The 22,369-nt window shown below is 28.8% G+C and overlaps 1 protein-coding gene across 5 annotated transcripts in view; it reads right to left on the reverse strand.

Annotated features, from left to right (window-relative positions):
- LOC143195139 (organic cation transporter protein) overlaps nt 1–22,369 on the reverse strand; it is a 118,021-nt gene that overhangs the window by 7,214 nt on the left and 88,438 nt on the right. For 4 of the 5 annotated variants that reach the window (XM_076402050.1, XM_076402048.1, XM_076402051.1 and 1 more), the window contains exons 2-3: nt 1,382–1,556; nt 1,146–1,315 (exon numbers count right to left, since the gene is read on the reverse strand). In XM_076402050.1, coding sequence (XP_076258165.1) covers nt 1,146–1,315; nt 1,382–1,554 — 343 coding nt within the window. In that variant the 5' untranslated portion in view covers nt 1,555–1,556. Of the gene's footprint in view, nt 1–1,145; nt 1,316–1,381; nt 1,557–19,177; nt 19,317–22,369 lie in introns of those variants that run through there. The other variant, XM_076402049.1, reaches the window with a different exon arrangement.

Below are 22,369 nucleotides of genomic sequence, written 5' to 3' on the forward strand. Positions count from 1 at the left end.
AGAATCGAGAGATAAAGTTTTTTTTTATTTTACATGAAATAGTTCTTTTATTCTGGACATAGTAAACATACGTAATGTAACGTAATGAGACAGCAAATTCTAATGAAAACTATTGCTGATATTGACATCTAATTTTCAGATGAAACTCATTTTGATACACAAATAAGCAAAAATATTGCTACAGTAGTGAATTTTGCACGTACAATTATTTTTCCGTAATTTTTTCCATATGAAGTTGCTGAATTAACTTAACAGTTAGGCAATATTATTTGACAAATACATTTTTTAATGAAGAATTTTAGACACTACATATAACTATGTTATGCTTAACATGAACGGGTTAAAAAATGGCCCTGAAGCAGCTGAGGAGCTTAAATTATATATTTGTATAAAACAAGAAAATACAAATTTAGAGAGAGTTAATGTGATCTAACTGTATGTTTGGTCTTATCTCAGTAATGAAAGCATATATACCTTAATATAAACAACAATTCATTACAATTTTATAGACGAGATTTTTTATATTCGAGCACTTAAGAGATAAGAACGAAATTATTTAATAAGTAATTAATATAATAAGTAATTTCGGACTGTTTATGTAGGGTTAATTTAAAGGTATGACGTTAAAGGCTGTCTTTAAATGTTTTCATACAAATATACAATGTATTTGTGAAATAATTGCTTGAATTTCAGAATATTTTTATCTAAATCTTCTCATATTTTATATTTCTGCACTGCATTAGTTATCTATTGTCACTTCGTCGCTAATTGGATTTATTATTTTAATATTAAACTAATACACACATTATCTATTCCAAAGAAATTATTGGATGTATTGTGACATTGTAGCATCAGTAAGTTTTTGCATATATTGCCAATTCATTGCAAAAATCACAGCACCATTAAGGAATTTTAAGAATATTATATAAAAAAATAGTAACATTTAATTGCTTTTTAATATGACACGAATTTAATATTTTGTAAAATTTCAATAAATTTAAAGTAATGGGTGAACGATTTTATTTATGTTTTATGTTTCATTGTATCATATTTGTGTATCTTATCATATTTTATGTCAAAATGAAATTGAATAGACATAGAATTGTAAATTGAAAAAATTAAATAAAATTTTAAGATGATTATACCTGTTTCCGCAAAATCCCAGTCAGTACATTTGGTTTTAATGTCGATAATATCACTACATATAAGTTGGCTATTATTATATAAGCCGGTGTTGTTTATCCAGCAATGATCGTTCGATACACAGTGCTTCCACTGATCCGCAGAAATGTTTTGCAATCCTGAATTCACACACCTTAAAAATAAAGGAAATCGTTGTATATTATAGTGTCGCTTTGACATTTGGGTTAAATTTTCCTACCAATACGTATGTTCCCTAGCATGGAAAGTTGGCGCAAAAATATGCCACGTACAGGGAATGTTGACCAAGGATAAGATGAAAGTCAGCAAGAGTTGCCATCTCCCGAAATCGCCGATAGATTTCGATATGATGTCTTCATCGTTTTTAGGAGCTTGTTTTGGACCGTCGGTCATATCTGTGAACAAAAGTAATTATCATCATCAGACTAATTATAATGTTTCATTAAACTGATAATCAGATAGAATGGGTAGCTAAAGTATATTTAGTGTTTTCTCAAGATGTGCTTTCAACTTCTTAACATCGTAGTTATCTTCAGAAATTCGATCTCAACCACAGTAACTGAACTAAAGCAGTGGCTTATGAAAAAAATAATAATTTTTTTGTTTCCTCAATTTAGGTTCCTAATTTGATCACAAGTGTTTATGCTTACACCACAAGAATAAGATAAGATTTCAGATAGTCGACGACAAAAACACTGGATTGAAAATATTTAAAATATCGTCGTTTCTTTAAGTTTCTAATGTAAATCAACCACGGAAGCGTAATTTTTATAATCAAAATCTGGCAGCTCTACTGCGAAATGTCGACAAGTAACTTTTAAATCGGCCAGCAAAGACAAATCCCTAAGTTTTATATTTGATACGATACGGAATAGAACGGATAGTTATCTAAGTTATATAGTTATTGAAGTTATTTAATTTTTAACAGTGTTGTTTACAATTTTGTGTTACTGTCGGTTATTTAAGTTATTAAAGAGTTATGGAAAGTTTGAAAACAAAACAAGAAATGGGTGAGCATGTAGTTAATTTTACTTTTTGTAGGGGACAAATTAAAATGTCCGCTTTATCGGAAGATATATAGAGCTGTGAAAGAAAAATCCGACATACGCAAAAAATTAATTCCAACATAGATTAACAAAATTCAAGACGAACAAGAACCGTATTTGAAGGAACTCTTTGTTTGCAAGGTATTTAGATTATCGTAAGTAGCTTTTGATTTAATTTGATGTCTAGTGAATATAGAAGAGCTAAGATATATTCTGGTTGCTTAAGAACTGACCTTATGGGTATTAAAGAAAATAGTCTTTCAATTAGCTTGGTACATTTATTGCTTTTCAATATCTATTTTCTGTTAGGTGAGAAATATGGATAAAAGATAAATATTATACAAGTACATAAGTGAAGTAATGAAAATATGCAGATAAAATAAAACTACATAATTTGCACAGATGGAATACATAAGACAAATAGAAGAAATTATGAATTATTAACAATAATTTTATATGGACTTTAAAATATTAATAAATATTACAGTGTTTAACCATTGATGCAATAAGATATGTAACTTATGTAAATATGATTATTTGCTTTATAGATTTCATTTAATGATTGTAAATATATTTCTTTAATATACATTTTTAAATTATAAAAAAATTGCCTAGCTGCGTAAGTAGTTAATTTATAATAAAAAACCTTGGAATCCAAAGTTGCCCTAAAATCACGATTTTTTTCAATCAATATTTTTTGATTATATATAATATTTTCTTGATTTAAGATCATTGGTAAACCAAGTCATATTCATAGTAATGAACTGACTTTCATGAATTATGAGTCATTAGTTACGTGTGTGTGCGAAATTGTTGTTAAATTTATTTAAGATTCTATGCGTTAGCCAAGAAGTTGTAGGCTCCTCACTATTTTTCAATATAAAACTGGATACCTACTATTATAATCCACTATTATAGGATGAAATTATTTGAAAAATTTAACAAAAATATGGGTTTTTAAGTTAACTTACAATAAGCCTATTATTTAAAGATTTGCAACATATAATGTCACTGTGTATAAATCGCATCGGGTATATTTATAACCAACTTTATGTTGAGATCTCACCGACAAGCTTCATATTTCAGTATTTGTCACTTCGTTGAAGTGTGAACAAAAATGTTTTTCAGTGCGTTGAATAGGTTTGAATTTGTGTAATAAATTGAATAAATTGTACACGAGGGAAGTTTTTAATAAATTGTTTTTAGAAATATAATTTTAAATTGAATAAATTGAAGAAATGCGCCAAAAATCGAATGTGTGCAGCTAGGAGTAACCATGTTCTATCGATTTCATTATGTGAATACTGGTTTCGAGAATTTATATTATGACACTGAAGACAAACAGATGAATTGAGAAGTGGTATTTGAAGGCATTATTCCATGAAACTATCAATAGGGATAGTTCTTGACTCCAATCAATGTATCAGCCGAGTACTGCACGAAAAATGGCCGAAGTACGAGCAAGGACACAATAATGTTATTCTTCATCATGACAGCGCTCGATTACAGTTTGCAAAACCGCTGAAAACAGACTTAAAAACATTAAAATAGGAAATGCTACCCCTCCGGCTGCATTCTCAGAGTTTGCTCTTTCTGATTACTACTTGTTACGTCATGTCAGCGGTGACATGTCTGAGAAATGCTTCACTTCTTTTGAAGATGCCAAAAAAACAGTTGGAGACTATCGATGGACAATATGTTGAATATCGATATGAGTATTGATTTTTCACAATAAAGCTACAAATTGAAAGATGCCCTGTAATATTTCGTGTTCAATATGATGAATATTGCATGTAATAAATGTGTTGTGTTGTGCATCAAGCGTTAAAAAGAATATTTCAAAGAATATTAACAATAAAAAAATAGCATTATGCAATTTGAATTTGTTATTTGTTGATGAATTGTCAACTTTCACGAGGGACATGAGACAAAGTGGAAAGCAGTCGAGACGAAAGAGGAAAGACATAGAAGGCAAATTAAAGAGCAGCTATCGGCAAGTGTCATATCGAAGAGTGGAATAAATAAAGAAAGAATAATGCAATTTTATTTAAAAATTTGGGTAAATATATTATTCTTTTAATCAGCCAAGTATATTTATTGTTTTTGCAATATATATTTTAGACGAGAAAAATGGATGAACAATAAAGAGTGTATAAATACTTAAATCAAGTGGTGACAATATGCAACGGTTAAAATGAATAAAACTACATAATTGACAAACAAAAGATATGAATAATTTATAGTAAATTTATAAACATTTTAAAGCACTGATAAGTATTAAGGTATTTAAGTATTAATGTAATAACAAATGTGACTAATAATATTTAATTCTTTGAACTTTGTACCAATTATTTTGATTGTTATAAATATATAAATCATTAATATACATTTCTAAAATGTAAAAAATAAAATGCCTAATTATGATCGTTATTATTTTAATATACATGCCAAAGTCAAATATAAGCTTTAAAATTGTTTTATTCACATATTCACTGCTTTGATATACAAACATCTGTTAATTTATTATTCCATATTTATATTTATAACATAAAAGTAAAGAAATGCTCTGAAGATATTATCTTGACAAATTATAGACGAATTTCGGACCACAGAGGGATCACTAGCGTAAATAAAAACTGAACTGTCAACGTTAAAGTCAACTGGTTCATTATTATAATGTTGTAGATTTTCTTTGTTTGATATTGACACCGTAATAAATTTCAATGGCGACGTGATCGGTCTTTAACCTCAAGTCGATTAAATAACGCAAGGGGTTCTAATTGAATTATAACGTTCCCCAGCTGCATCAGAGGAAATTATGAATGAACAACAGCGAGGCGCATTGGACGACTTTCCCTATGCGCATATAGTACTGCATTTTTAATTTGTTGCTTAGATATGGTTAGTATATCGTTGTTTTAGCATTTACTATATACATATTAGCATGTATTGAAAACGACTATGTAATGACATTTTTCACCGTTGATATATGTTATTAATGGTGGTACTTAATTGGGAGGCATTTCTGGTTGATAGACTTAAATGAAATATATTCAGATCACAATTTTTTATCAATCGAATTCTATCTTAGAATTTTTGCAAGCGACTATTTCATATGTTAGTCGAGAAACTCTAGCTCTAAATAACATTAATACAGTGAAAATCCTAAAAAGTTTGATATAAAAAAAATAAAGCAAAAATATTTTTATTTCGATTATTTCGAAAGAGTGAATACAATTTTAAATTATTAAACATATGAATTAATTGTATGAAATTTGTTTGTGTGAATAGAATATATTCAAAATTAGTCTTGAATTGTTAATTAATATTATCTGCAATATTGACCTTTGCATGTATTTTGAGCACCTTTTCATTTTAAAAAGATTGATTAGATTTTTCTTAATTTGTACAAGATTTCTCCATCTTTATGGTAATATGTTAACATACCGTCTCGAAAGAAAAAAAAGTTAAGTACATTTCTTAAATATTACAAAACAAAAGAAACTTTTTAAAAATGTTTAGAGAATTTTGATATATAATTTTAAAGGTTCGTTAAAAATATCGCTACTGTTTAAAATGTTTAAAGAATATTGATATTTTTTGGGCCGATATGTCAATATTTTTATTTTTTTACGGCAGAAACTCTTATTCGAGATGTAACAGGGTATTCTTCTCAAATCTTGCAAGGTGGCCGAGCGTTGTTATGTAAGAGAATTATTATGCGTATCTTAGTTGCCATTATTAGGTATTTTGTAAAATATCCAATTGAATTTGTTAAATTGACGTTGATAGTTTTGTTTGGGTTTAGCAGCTCGTAATACCTGTTGATCTCATCATATGCACAGCAAAACTTTATAGTTATGAATATTCCGTTTAGGTATTGAACCCATTCACTTGAGGTTGTTATAGTAGATCCACTAATTTAAGTTTAATCACAGAACCACAGAAAACAGTCCAAGCAACGGAAGTGCGATATTGATACGGTTTGACATTGCTTTATTAGTTGATTCGTGTTGTAACAATTTTTGTATACTTTTGTAACATTTAAAAATAGTTTATTTATCAATTTCTAAGGTGCGTGAAAGTTCTTTAAAAGTGTGGACTGGATTTTCGTCCAGTAAATTTTGCTATTCGTTGCATTTGAACTTTTTCGGCTTTTCAAGCCGTTCTTTATTATTGGCACTTCTAAATGGTTAAACCAAACAGACAATCGGGAATATGATGGAGTAGTATCAATATACGTTTTTAAACATTTTCAAATAAGAAAATGATGATTCCCGTCTGTATACATTGAGTAACGCAGCGATACTAAATTGAAAATTGATATTTTATGTAGAAAAATGAAAAAACCATCGCATATAATAGTTTACCACACACCTGTTATTTTTAAATTAAGAAAGAAAAAAAGAATCTTTCCATAAAATAAAATTTCGAATTATACACGTGTTACATGTACAATAAATTAAATAAGTTACATGTGTTTGATCTTGACATGATGAACTGCTTTCATCATTTATACCTTACTATAAAATAGGAACTAATCTAGAACTAATAGTACTAATAGTACTTAAACTAGAAGTGGTTTAGTATTGCATTTGAGTCCTGATATCAACTCAAATTCACAATAATTTCTATGTATTATAGTTATATAACTAATGGGAATCTCAATATTTATACAACATTTAAACTTGCTCCCATTGGTGGGCTAAAGTGTGAAAACCCAAAAAAGATTAACAGCTGACAATTTATGGCTAGTAAAAACAGAGCAATATTTGGAAAATGTTTTCATTGTTTTTTTATTGTTGAATTTCGTACAAAATATAACTGGAATAGTGCTTGTCAATTCCGAAAAGAATAATCAGTTGGAAGATGGAAGGAAGATTGATTAATTGGCGATAGACTATTGGGTGCCTAATCAAAAGTCGACTATTACATCGACAACGTTGCAAGAATTTGTAAATTTGAAGACTCTCACTGAGAGCAAAACTCAATTGATCATTCTAACTAGTCTAATTGATATGCCCATTCTAACGTGATCTTACATATTACATCATTACATATTAATCTCAGTGTATTTAACGTTGTTACTACTCATAATTATTTGTACTCCGCAGTTGGATGTATTATTTATGCTTATATATATGTATGTTATGTAATACGTTCTGAATATCCGGCAACCTGGTTTAAAACTATCTGAATGGTGAACAAGCGAGAGGGGTTGGTCTCTTTTCTAATAAATAAAAACCTTCTGTTTAGCTTTGTAGCGCCATTCAACATCAATCAACAAAATTCATGTTAATCATCACTGGTGTCCATACCAAGTACACCATTGTTTAGTTACCTTTACCTACACCTCCTTTAGTTTCTTCTATTATTCAGTAAATTTCATCTTAAATATCCTGATTGATACGAGAGATTAAGACTTTAATGCATTTCTTCGATTTCAGTTTTCGAAATTTGTGGATAGTTGAGTAGATTGCTTTCTTTATAGGCTTTTTCAATAATGTTTGTGATTCTGACCGATTTGAGAGCTTTTTATATAACTAAAGTGATATGCTGGTGGTATTATTCTTTGTATGATTGATTTTAGCTTTTACAAATTAGTTGCTTTGCCGACTACGAGTTCAAAATAGTTATCTTCGAGACATCTCGGCAACTGGAGTTGTAAACAATTTTACTTGCAATCAAGTAATCCACAATATTTTCTTGGAATATACCGGTAAATTCAACCCCATTAAAACCACTTGTTTATGAACCCTATGCTATATCAACCAGAACAAATAGTAATGTCGAAATCTACTATTGCTTTTGATTACTTAGTTACCATTAGATTCCTATTTTTCATATTGTTCTATATAACTTTAATCCAGATCTGTTTTGGGATAGACTGTTGTATTTTCCAACCACAAGGTAAATATGAAGCCTGTGAGGAAGTCCTTTATTCTATAATTGCAAGAGCAATACGCAGCAAGAACGGCATTAAAACAGACGGAATGATGTTTGTACATCTGATAGTAATTTTGGCGTTAACACAAGGAGTATTATTATAAATAACAAACATAAATTCAAGAGATAAGTATCCATAACGAGATCAATTAGATAGATGTGATGGTTTGTCTTTATCCTATCCGGTGGTCTAATTTTTCATTAAAAACGCAGAAAAATAGATGTAACAAAACGACGAAGAATAATAAGGAAACATAATTTTTAACTAATTAAAGATAATTAAAAAAAGGCAATAAATGTCGCGTTTTGTCGCTTTCGTTCGCGCTGGCCAACAGGAAGTTCATTAAATTGGCGTTCATTTGAAACACGCGAATAAAGATTGTTTTTCTGTAGCGCCATTTGTCGAAGCCATTAAAGAACATTCTTTAATTTTATTTTGCAACGTCCACTAAAACAATGTCCAGCCGTATATATATATATATATATATATATATATATATATATATATATATATATATATTTATATATATATATATATATATATATATATATATATATATATATATATATATAGCTGAAATGAAATATAATATGTTTACTATAATTTATCATATTTTAGATTGCTCAGTAAGTTCGTTCGCAACTATCTATTCGTCAATTAAAATTTCGACTGCATTTTGATATTTTATCTTTTATAAGTACTAGGTACTTGCATGTATTTTGATAACTTTTTTACTTCTAAAAGGTATTTGTTGATAAAAATTGCTGCAATATATTAGGTTTGGTAAATGTTTTCTTGCTTTTTTTTTTCGCAAAAGACAATACATAATTTATAATGGATAGTTAAAATGTATTTATTCAAAGTATTGCGCATTCCATACATTCCATACATTTTGCCCATCTCTCAGGCACTTTAAGAATGCTATAAAATGATGCGATTAAACCAAGTGAGTTCAACACTTCTTTGACTGGTTTTACTGTATGAAACGGCATGTTATCATAGTGCAAAATCATCTTATCATGTCTTTCGGAGCATTGTGGACGTTTTTTAATCAACGCACAGTTCAATTTTTTTTAAGTAGTCATTAGCCATCATTATTAATTGTTTCTTCAGCTTTAAACGGTCTATAATAAGCGAGACTTCTTTTGATATTAAAAAAAAAAAATTGGGTCTTCCTCTAGTAATTTTGGTATACTAGGGCTTTGCCTTGATAGTTGAAATCACCATATATGAATGATCGAAACTACGTTTCACATGTTCTTATAGTTGGAGCATGTTCACCGTAAGTCTCTATCAGCAAACAATTACTTTTAGCGGTCTTTTTTTAATTGACGAAACAAGAAATTGTATGCGTATCGCAAATGTATGGCATTTCAGGCACAAAACTGGACATTTTAAAGGAAATATAAATCTATAATGCTGTTATTTTGGCGGAACGTAATTTGTGTAATTTTGAGGTTTATGTCAGCGGCAATAAAATTAGATATGTATTAATTCATAACAATGCATACTTATGGATAATGAATTCTCTTATAAAAATCGGAAAGTAATTACTGACACACTTGGTATATTAATCAAAATATTTTTCATTTCATCATTTTATGTATTATGTATTAGGTACTGATGTCCGAGAAAAGATCTAAACTTGAATAAGAGCATAAGAAACAAATTTGGTCACTGTAAAAAGTGAAAAAATGCATTTTTTAACTGAAAGGATTAAGATATATGATCAAGAATGAAGCAGAATATACAGATAGTGTACAGACAGTAAAATTAGTGAATAGTGAAGTTCATAATAGTTACGGACGTTGTTTAATATTTGGTGAACCGTTATCGCGTGTTAAAAGCACTAACATTAAATTATGTTGGAAAATTCCTTGAGAGTTTGAGGTGGGTTTACATCCAATGAATAATGAAAATATTTGTTTGTGTTTGGGTTCGGAACTTTTTGTGTTCTTCAAGCCGTTATTTTTCATTGATATCAAAATCACTACATTAACTCATTGAGACTGAAACTGATAATTACAATGTGATGGAGCAGAACAATAACAAGTATCTAATCGTGTTTGATTAATTTCCGCAACATATTTCTACAAATCAAATAACCAAAGGCAACAATATAATTGTGTAATACTAAATGGAAAAATATTACTTTGTGTAGAGAAATGTCAAAACTATCGAATTTAATAGTTAAGCTAGGTTGTTTAACATTCAAATATATCAATATTCCGTATTTTTTCTGATATATATTGTTGAACAAAACCCATTTTGAGAGTTTGAAAAGTTTGCTATTTGTTCGCACAACAGATGATTGCTAATCAAAATCTAAAGGCTGAAGTGTCTGAAATGAGAAATAAAGTATTAGTCTCAGTTTTTTAGGACGCACAGGAAGAAATTTTGTTCGTGAGTTACCGCCATAATGGTAAAACAAGAAACTTAATTAAAATTGGACGTTTTAACCCAAAGAACAGAGATTATGGTTAAGCATATACAGGATAACATTAACCAAAAATATTGAAGAACTGGAATTTTAATATGTAATAACGGTTTATTTTGGTATTATGGTATTGGTATTATGGTAGATTTCAAAATAATTAGAACGAAAATTACGACATGAAGATTACGAATCTGTTGGTTAAAACTAGGAAGAATAACGCGAAGATAGAATTATTATTCTAAGATAATGCAATATATTTGGTGAGATCAAATAGCTGCGATATTTTACGATTTTTGCTAGGTTTTAAACTATTGCTGGCGAAGAAATTTTGATTTTGAAAAATGCTAGAATATCTGAATAGATATAACCAGTTAATTTTAAAATATAAGACCGTATTGCTTACTATGTTAAGTGATTTTATTTTATGGCAAATGAAATGTCGTTTATTTGCTAGAAAATCGCGGAATTATATTTGTACTTAATATGTCCATGTTAATCTTTTTTTATAAGTTTCATTCGGCAACTAATTAGCTGATATTTATAGCTATTTTTACGTGATGATCATTGATCATGATATTGACCATATTATAACCTCTAATTATTATCGTCGTCTGTCCCCTAATTCGTCGATCTTCCAATAAAACAGCCAATGCATGTCATCAAAATTGATGACGTCAGCACGTCGCAATGTTGCTGCATTAACTTAAAATTTTGATTTACAACGTTTGTCAGTTTATAACCTTTAATTAAAAATTTATTAAATAAAATATTTAATTCACAAGTTAAATCAAAAGATATAATTAAATAATCTTTTTAATGTTATCTAAAGAGAGAACGTTATAAATTATTGTATATTTATGTGATAAAAATAAGAAGAAGTAAGGTTATGAAGCAGTATTTCTTTCTATTTTAATAATAATGTAATACTAACAGATATTATTATTAACAGTATAGAGTTGAGTAATAATAATGAAACCCAACTGTTTGGAAATAATGTAAGCCGAAATAAATCTTGTGACCTGATTCAAGAGAGAATATATTATCATACGATCTTTAATTTTGATATGATAATATTTCATTAAACCCGATTGACCATATTGTAACTCATCAGTATTTTTTATTTATTTCATTGTGCAATAACACTTAAATATATATTTGTCAATTCTCTAGATAAAAGTATGCGTGTACATGAATTTTAGTCACGCCAGGGTCTTGATTTTTTAATTTTTTAGTGACTTTGTATCATTCTTTGTTATTTAACAGATCATTGAACTGGTGAAAAATTCCAATTAGTGAAAAGTACATACTGGTGTATATCAACATAAAAATGATATTAGAATTAATTTTTTTTTCAATAATACTACTAGTAATCTAATATTAATTAATAATCTATTAAATATCACATCCAAACTTGATAAAAAATAACTTTAAAAATAAACATAAGTTATGAGATAATGTATTTATTATTTGTGTGTATGTACTCATTTTTTAAATATCTTACTATAATACTATAATAATAATATTACTAATACTAATAATACATTACTTGTTACTATAATATAAAAATATTAATGATTTAAAATAATGGCTAATTACCTTATTAGCAACAAAGATGTTTCACACTATACTCATATTATCTACTAAGTTAAGAAATCACTAGAGTACCATTTATCTGTAATTTTAGCGATACAAATGTTACTTTATACTTTCAGTACTTTATATTTTAATTTTTCGGGTGAATTTATTTTTCAATACTGGATACTAGATTTTGAAAAGGAAATATTTGTTTTCTTTGTCCCATAAATATAATACGCCATAATAACTCTAGGTAAGCACCGAGATAATTCATATATAAATTGATAAAAATGAAAATTGGACCAAGAAATGTAGAACTATTTTGAATGAGACTAAATCTGTTAACGTTACTTTTACAAATAGGAGAAATCAATACATTCCAGTCAAAATAATAATAACTAAGTACCACTTGTTAACACAGATATTGCATAGGAAGCGACGCTTTTGAGCGTATGAAGGAGAAGTGGAAAACAATAACTGACCATTAAATATGGTAGTACGTATTGGTTATTCGGAAGAAATACAATGTATATTTAAATGAAATACATTTTTAAGCCTATATATAACATTCAGATATGGGATGGTGCCAAGATGTGCCATCTGGAAAATTTAGCGGTTGCAGAACAAGATATTGAGTACTATTCTAAATACGTCCTGGTATTTCAAAAAAATACTGATCCCGATAGAGATTTGGAGGCGGTAACCAGACCATTAAAAGACTTAACCAGAATTATGGACTAAGGCTTCTTCGCAATATCAGTGTCAAGGAAAGATCAAGGCAATCAAAATTAATAGGAATTGACAGATTGGACATTCGTCTTTTAATTTACATAACGCAAGAACCAAAAGGATTAGCATTTAGTGAAAATGAAGTTAATAACTTGCTTTGCCTTAATGAAAATTTAATTTAATTTTCAGGGTGAAATGAATAAATGAATAATAAAAAATAAAGAATACGAGAGATTATATTGATAATACGGACTTAACTAATCTAGGCTATCAACTTAACTGAATATTTTATTTAAATTAATGGCGAAAATTTATGTTTTTTATTTGTAAATATTTAAGATATAATAATTTAGAGGTTAAATAAAACATGATTAATTATCATGGAGATATATTTAATATTCCTAGTTAAGATAACATTGTAGTATTGTGTGTAATAGTTTAGCCATAAACTATTACACACGTTTCGTTGAAACGAAACAATCACATTCAAAAGTGATAATTAAACAACATTAAATTTAATTTTTAAATATTTAACGACAAACAATGAAAATTTTTATTATTTATTAACAGTGTGCATATTCTCAAATTTTGAATATTTGTTATTATTATAATATGCTAGAAAATATTGACGAGTTTCACGAAATTTGTTGTTTATTTTTGAATGATATATTTGTACTTATTTAATTTAATTTCAGTCTTTTGTTTTACAAAAGATTTAATAGATTATACTATGATATTATTGGTACTATTTTATTGGTAATCATTTTTTTCAATAATCATCTAGCCTATTATTTGTCAGATTATTTCATGTTATAAAGGGAAGATTTTGTGTCGTTTTCTACATTACTATATCCGTGCGAAGTCGAACCGGACAGCTAGTTTTAAATATTTATTGATCACTAATGAGAAAATGTATGATTTATTCACTTAACACCATTAGTGGCATTTTTAATGGTTTTAGTGAATGATAATTTGTTGTTACTATTATTTTTTCAGGGTTTGATTTTAATTAATTATGGTTATTCCAAACATTTTATTGAGCCTAAAAAGAGTTATTATTTTATTTGCGGTGTATTTAATTGACTGTGGTATAAAAATGACACATAAATATAGGCTAATACTCGCAAATATTTTAATATAAAATGCAATAATATGAAGGTTATCGCCTTTCTTCTGTGTACACAGACTTGCGATATTTTCGCTCAGAGATTAAAATTTATTCTAGTAAGTTAAATTTGTCATCTTAATCAGTTATTTTGAACAAGTATTTTAAAAATAAACAATCGAGTTTATTTTGAAAAGATACTATATTACAACATTTTTGTTTACACCGTAGTAAAGATATGGACGCGTAGTTCGCAAGAGTATATCTGTATTGAGTGGTATTCAAACATTTTTATTGACTTATAAGATAAAAAAATTGATAAATATTTTGTTTGAATAATATTATCAGTAGAATATTGGGTAATAATAAATAAACCTATTTTAAAAGCGTCAAAATTGATAATTTTTTTTGGCTTACTTAATACTCTTAAATTCAACAATCGGATTCCTGTTACTACCTGGTGATGAAGGCTGTAATAGTAATTACTTGCCATGATATTTTCATCAAGGTACTAATCATTAATGTTCTTTGTTTACAGATAGAATGTTAATGAATTAATTTTAAAGAAACTTTGTAAAAAGGCATTTATTGAGATGAACTGGTACTATAAATATTAATCAAAGTAATTTCCACTATTTTTTATAACTTTTTTCCATTTTCTTGCCAATGTAGCGACACTGACTCAAAAGAATATTTGTTGATATCGTTCTGCCGCTTCTTCAATATACTATTTACAGACAAAACTTTAGAACTCTTGCAATATGTGGCCGAGGGCTGTTTTGTAAGAAAGCAAAATCCTTTGCGCGTTTCACTTGTTATTCCTGTTTTTTGCAACAATACTTGGTTCAATTTGTTTAGTTGACGTCGTTAGATACCTTTTTTTATTAATTACATCTTACATATGATAAATAGATATGCTTAGTATAATCCTAATTTATAAATTAATTTATTACTACTGTTGTGTTGTATTTGCATTAATATAAAAGCTAGGCGAGTACGGGATTAATACATCCGTATGTATTTCGCAAATTAAAATAAAACTACTCTATTTAAGCTGAAGTTAAGAATACATTTATACACTAAACAAGTTCGTGTGGTTTGGTTCGCTTCAATCTTCTGAATTCCCGCGTATTGTCTAGTAGCTGTATTGCTTCCACGTTGTTGTGATTTAGCAAACTTATTTCATGTTTTAAGGCGAAATCTTGAATCACCTCGTGTATCCATTTAATTTCTAGGTTATAGCCCAGCTTTTCGTTGGTTACGTAGCGATATGCATTGGTAATAAATGGTAAAACTTTGTTTTGGGTACGCTGGATTACTAGTTGATTTGATCTCTTAGTTCAACCCCATATTTGCCCCCATAGGTCCAAATTGGCTTTTTGATTAACTGATAAACCAATATCTTTGATTTTAGGTCAAGTTGAGAGTATCTTGCGGCCAACCAGTGTAGTTGCTTGACTTTGAGTGTAATCTGCTTTAATTTCTGTATCGGTAGACATCTAAAGTAGCAGTTTCATTCTGTTATAACAGTTCATAATACCCTATTTCTTGCTGATCCAACCATATGCTTAGCCTAAACCATGATTTTTATGCTTGAGATTATCGTAATAGTCCACTTTTCATCGTCAGTCCCTATAGGCCATATACAACTATTTATGTTTTACTTGCCAAGCAATTAAATTGCAATGATGAAAGAGGTCCAAAAAGCATTTTCTGATTCATTTATCATCTTATTCCTTTTCCAATCTTAGCAGATTCATCCTTTATAGCCAGCCACTTCTTAATTTCTGGCCTGACAAGCAATTAAATCGCAAATTTAGACGACTGGAAATTTTACTTTCAGTCAATTTGTGTGGCAGACAATCTTACCCCGAGAGGTTTATCTGGGATGTTATTGAAGGGTATTTCGATTTATTCAGTGCTCAACCCTCGTTTGGTTTAGACGTGCAACCATCGACTGCCCAAGCCTCGTCACTAGGTAATACCGCTACCATCCGTTTTATCTAATTGTATTTTTCACATTTTTTTATATAGCCAATAAATAACGGTCACATAATGTAAACACCACTGTTTCATTTCGTTTTACCTCCATTCACCGAGCCACATCATTTACCCTATAAGTGGTATGAAAATAGTTTGAGACCTTGAACTAGGTATTCGTCGAATATGTCTTGCAATGAATTGAAATATTTAACATCACTAAACTAAACACTAAATCATCATTTTAAAATCATTGGAAAGAAAAACGACAATAGGGTTATGACAGACCAACGTCACTATACGTTTTTGAAAATAGTGGATGGGCTTTGGTAGTAGATCTCTTCACGTCGATGAATAAAAGTTATTAATGTCGAATATGCAATTTTCGTTTTATATAAACAGAATCTCAAAGTATCTCACAAAACTCAGAGTCTGTACACGGAATAACTCAATAATACTAAATGGAAAACTATTATTTTATGTAAAAAATGACAAAAATATCCAAATTAAAGTTAGGTTAAGATATTTTACAGTTCTTTATATTGATACTTCGCATTTTTATCAATACATAATACTAATTAATATACGTGCAAGCAACCAATATTTGATTATTTTAAATATAACGAAAAAAATTGTAGCTGTAGAATTGGAAGATCAAACAAAGGAAAATCATTATGAGAGATTGCTATCGAATATAACTGATTAAAAAAATTGATCATGTTCGTTATTTAATTTTGTTAAAGTGTTATTGTTAAAGTAAATGTTTGCTAAAAATATATAAGGAATATTTGTCGTTACAACCATTACAGAACATTAGAAGTGGGTTGCTGAATTTAAATGTAAAGACGATTTACGTGGGGAATATCCAAAAATTCACGAACATAAGAAATTGGACTAGGGCAGGATCTGGGACAGTAGATATTTTCTTTATTCTAAATTTCTGGAAATTAGTACCAATAGAAGATTTTGTTATGGCCTGGCCTTGAAATACTCAAGTAGTTTCGAATCCGTAGTTCGGTTTGTGAAATGTTTTTTAGATCTAAATTATGTTTTTAGATGATTTATTTTTACTATCAACAATACGCCTAAGACGCCTAACTTAAAAATAATATTACAACAGAACAAGTGTCAGAAATAACATTAATTATATCAATTACATACGTAGTTCTTGGACATAACCTGACACGAGATCGAAGTCAAAGTAATTTAGGGTTCCGAAATCGACAAAAAGATTATCAACATCAGTTTTTTGGAATGAAAAATATATTTTGTTCGAGGATTGCCTCATAATTACCGTTTTTAAAACAATAAACTTACATTATTCTTGATGAGTTCTTGAGCGAGCTGTAATGTAAAGATTGTACTACAAAAGTTCGTCACAACAGTCTAGTTTAAAATAATTTCTGACACAGCTAAAACGCCATACGCTCTACGCCCCAGTTTTAGTTTGTTGTTTAATTTCTAACTGTTCTCACATTTGAAGCATATTTCGACAGTGGTACAAGTTGTAATCCATAAACTAGAAGAAATATACCGAAGCTCAGAGAGATTATATAATATAATTTTTTTTACCCCAAAATTATGTCTTTCTTAATAAACGACAAAATTTTTCAAAAAATCTTATTATATGTAAGCCGAGTAATGTTTTGAAATTGTCGTCCTCAAATATTTTTATCTGTCCACAACGCTCTTTGCCTTCCATATCATTCACCACTTTTAAAACGTTGAAATCAGTATTCAAATGATGAAATTGATGGAGCATGGTTGTCATAAGCTTCAAACAGCGTTCGATGACCTTCAGTCGCCTTTTTCTTGAAATTGAAGTAAGAAGTAAAACTTTCCGTAAATTCGATTTTCTAGGTACAAATCTTTACATTAATTAATGATAACCTGCATGGAGCTTTTAAATGATATATAACATTACATCAATTACATATCTAGTTCTTGGACATAACCTGACACGAGATCGAAGTCAAAGTAATTTAGGGTACCGAAATCGACAAAAAGATTATCAACATCAGTTTTTTGGAAAGAAAAATACATTTTGTTCTAGAATTTCCTCGTAATTACCGTTTTTAAAACAATAAACTTAGATTATTGTTGATGAGTTCTTGAGTGAGCTGTAATGTAAAGATTGTACTACAAAAGTTCGTCACAACAGTCTAGTTTAAAATAATTTCTGATACAGATAAAACGCCACACGCTCTACGCCCTAGTTTTAGTTTGTTGTTTAATTTCTAACTGTTCTCACATTCGAAGCATATTTCGATAGTCGTACAAGTTGTAATCCATAAACTAGAAGACATATACCGAAGCTCAGAGAGATTATATAATATAAAACATTTTTTTTTACCACAAAATCATGTCTTAATAAACGACAAAACTTTTCAAAAAATATTATCTTGAAGCAGCGTTCGATGGCCTTCAGTCGCCTTTTTCTTGAAATTGAAGTAAGAAGTAAAACTTTCCGCAAATGCGATTTGCTCGGTACAAATCCTTTACGTTAAGTTACATTAATTAATGATAACCTGCATGGAGCTTTTAAATGATATATAATATTACTTGCCGTATTTACCAGGCATTGCTCCATCTAATTTTCACTGGTACCGATTGCCGCTACTTAGATAAATATAGGCTTCTAGCAATTGAAACTATCTAATTTGGAAACAAAAAAGGATTGTCAATTGAACTATATCAGACCTATTTATGAACTCGCATATCCAACTGTGTCAGCACTGGTTGAGGCCCATCTTACCTAGTCATAACTGGTGATAAATGTAACTCAGGTATATTTTTAGATATTTAGCAAAAACTGTAATATATGATTAATGAGTTTTTCAATTAATATATTAGTTCATATTTCTCTATATGTTTAGTAACAATTATAATATTAATTAATCTTTAAGATAGTAGGTAAATTTTTTAAAGCCTAATTACAGCATATTAATAAAAATAACTACAAATATACTCTTTAAAATAAATTAATATTATGTTTCTTTTTATATAATAATATTAATGCAGCAAGTAAACTGAACTAAATTATTGAATTACCAGATTATTAATTTTTATTGAGTATTCTAAGAATTAAAATCATACTCCTAATTGTAGCCCATTAATTGTTTAAATCATATTTATAAATTATAAAAACAAATTAATTGATTATTCATTCAGTATTTAAACGTGAGAAAAAAACTTACGAAGCAATGGACTAACGGTTTGTTGAAGTTCATCGTCGACGGAGTCTGCATAGTTCATGATGATAGTTCAGCAGTAGATAATCAACTGCTTGATGGATATCTAACAATACCGATGTGGTTTTTCACTTGTCAGATATTGTTAGCGATTGTGGTTGAAATCGAAGAAATATTTTTCACACATTTTTATATGGAATTTTCTTTCTTTTAAACAGATGCCTTGAATAAATTTTAGATAATTTCTGTTGGGTGTGGAGCTTTCCAGGTATCATTAAAATAGTAGCATCAGCAGTTTTTTTATTCACGTACATATTAGTATCACATACAATACTATTATAGTAATGTTTTTTTTTAATTCAATTCAATATCTTACAATATTTTGTTGTTTTATTTTCATTAAAGAATGAAAGGTTAACGCCTTTTATTTTTTGTAATAAAAAATATTATTTATTTATGATTGTAGTTACTGAAGTCATTTTATAAACTTAACCTGTTTAAACTGTTATGTTAGTTGTGTGAAGAAATAAGCCCAACTATCTGAAAGATTTAAATATTATCATTATTTAAACAAAAAGGGCGTCGAGTAAAACGTAAGGATATTACTGAGCATGTAAAAACATTAATATTTCGTAGTGCTAAGTGGAATCTTCAATTTATGAAGAATTTTTAGATAATTATTATTGATATTCAATTACAGCGAAAGGTGTGTACACAAATCACGGTATGATTTAATTATTCGAGCAGCATCAGATTATCTTCAAAATTGCCAGGCCTCAACATAATTGAACCGGTATGGGGAGTTTTAGAGAAGAGACGATGTTTTGGTACGATAATGGAATAACATTCCGTTGGAAATTATTGAAGTATTCATGACCTATTTCACCACGAATTGCAGCTGTTTTAAAAGAAAATGGTGGGTTAATATTTTGTTAATAAATAAATATTGTGTATATGTGAGGTGTTATATATTTATTATGTTGTTCATCCTCTGTAAATCCGTACCTCATAAGTAGTTGCAGCTGAATAATTTCATAAAGCATATAGATTTTACTACATATAGATGAATTCTGAACTCTGTAGATAGCATCGATACTTTTTGGAAAAGTTTAAACATTTTTAAGAAGAATTTTTTTACATCAATAAAATAAATATATAAAATATTCCACAATGTTCTTTTATATTTATAATTGTTTTTTTATTAATTTGTTATATTTCATTGAACATATATTGTTATGAAATTTTAAAAATCGCTGCATCTCATGGGTGGATATGTTGTAGTTTTATGCCATAGACACGTTGCGTTCACCGAACTTCTAGTAGAGATACATTACATCCATACACACATTAATCGTGCGGTTTGGGCTAAAAAAATCAGTTTTCATAGCTCTACAGCGTTAGCCGTTGCCGAAATAAGAGCTTCGTGTAAAATGGTATCAAAATAAAATAAATGGTTCCACATATGGCAATTATGCTTATTAACATCGGCCACATCGCTAAATATGATTTTTCAGTCAAAATTGGCGTCCTCATAAACTTGCCATAGTGATTAGGCATCAGTGACTAAATAATAAGCTAATAGATTAAAACAATTAGTTGATCTACAAACTTTCCATTCATATATTATCGTATATATGTAAATTATTACACATATAATACACTTTATGTTATAACAATCCTATGACAATGACGTCGATATATTAAATCTATACTTTATTAATAATAAAAAGTAGTTGCTTGTTAATTTATGTTTTTATCCTATATTATTCGTTTCACTTATTATATACTAGTTATACCTGGCTACGCGTCATACTCGCTGTAATGTAGCTAAATAGAAAAGACAGGAATGAGGAAGTGTAATATATTGGATTTCTCAATGCGTACAGAGATATGTTTTATTGTTTCACTGTCATATAAAAATTACCCTATTTTATATATAAAGCGAACAAGTTTAAAAACTGGCGCTGTACGTAGACCAACTGGATATGAAGATGGTAAAATCGCTAGTTTACGAATAATATTTCTATTGCTGTAATTTACAGCTGCATTGTGCAAGTAAATGGATTATTTAGAAGGAAGTTTGGCTTGATTCATATATCATTTGACTCAAAGATCGAATTATTTTAATAAAAATGTCATGTATATAAAATGATATCCATCGGCACCACATCAAAATATATTTGGGTGTAGAAGGTGGGACATCCTATCCATCCCTGATGAATATGATTTCTTTGGCTATTAAACCTTTCCAAATGCTATCCGACCGCCCTTTGGATCCAGCATTAATTAATGTGTGAACGAAGCCTAACTAGATCATTTAGTTGTAGAACAATACAACCCATATATGCAAAGCCGCAATTATACTGATTTACAGTATTTCAATATTTCGTTCTATTCATTTATTCAATTCTTGATATTGATTGTAATGAGTTTAGTTTGATTGTAATAATAATTTGTAATAAGTAAAAGTTTGTATTAAAAAAAAATTACAATGAAAATCCAATTCAACCATTTATTCTCAGTTCTTTTTCAAAATTGTTTTAAAATATAATGTTATTTAATTCTTTATAAGAAATTTTGCTATATATTGCTCTTCTATATTATCAATACGTTTAAAACTATTTCTTGCTTGCTTTACTAGTTCATACCCTGCCATGTTTTCTATTCTTCCAAAATTTTACCTACGAAATATGTAACAAGGTCCAATTTTCACGTACCACAGAAAAGGATACAAAAAATAAGAAGATGAAGATAATTTTGAAGTTTCTCTAATAGTCCGCCCATTTTTTTTCATGATACTAAAAAAAACACAACAACAAGTTTCTCTTGAAACTCCACAGAAAGTTGTTTCAGGTGTTCCCCAGTCTCAACTCTAAAAGTGATTTCCTAAAATTAACAGTAATGTAGAAGGTCCCCTATGACTGTGCGAAAACACACGAATATAAACATCAACAATATGTGAGATGTGGACGGTTCAATCGGTCTTGGCTAAACACTGGATAGATACCGACCACAAGAAATCATGAAAAAGCATGGCCCTAATCGGTTGATTACTAAGCGGTGCATTTTCATTCATATTGATGGTAAAATTTTTCTATTCTCAAATTGGTTGATAGATAATTATGTGTAATTAATTATATAACAAACCGTAACTGGAAAAGTTTTAGGAAAACCAAAACATATTTCTCAATTTTACAA

The sequence above is a fragment of the Rhynchophorus ferrugineus genome, unplaced genomic scaffold (assembly GCF_030347505.1).
Source record: "Rhynchophorus ferrugineus isolate W39M unplaced genomic scaffold, kcgeb_rfMv2 rfM4, whole genome shotgun sequence".
In the NCBI taxonomy this organism is placed as follows: Eukaryota; Metazoa; Arthropoda; class Insecta; order Coleoptera; family Curculionidae; genus Rhynchophorus; species Rhynchophorus ferrugineus.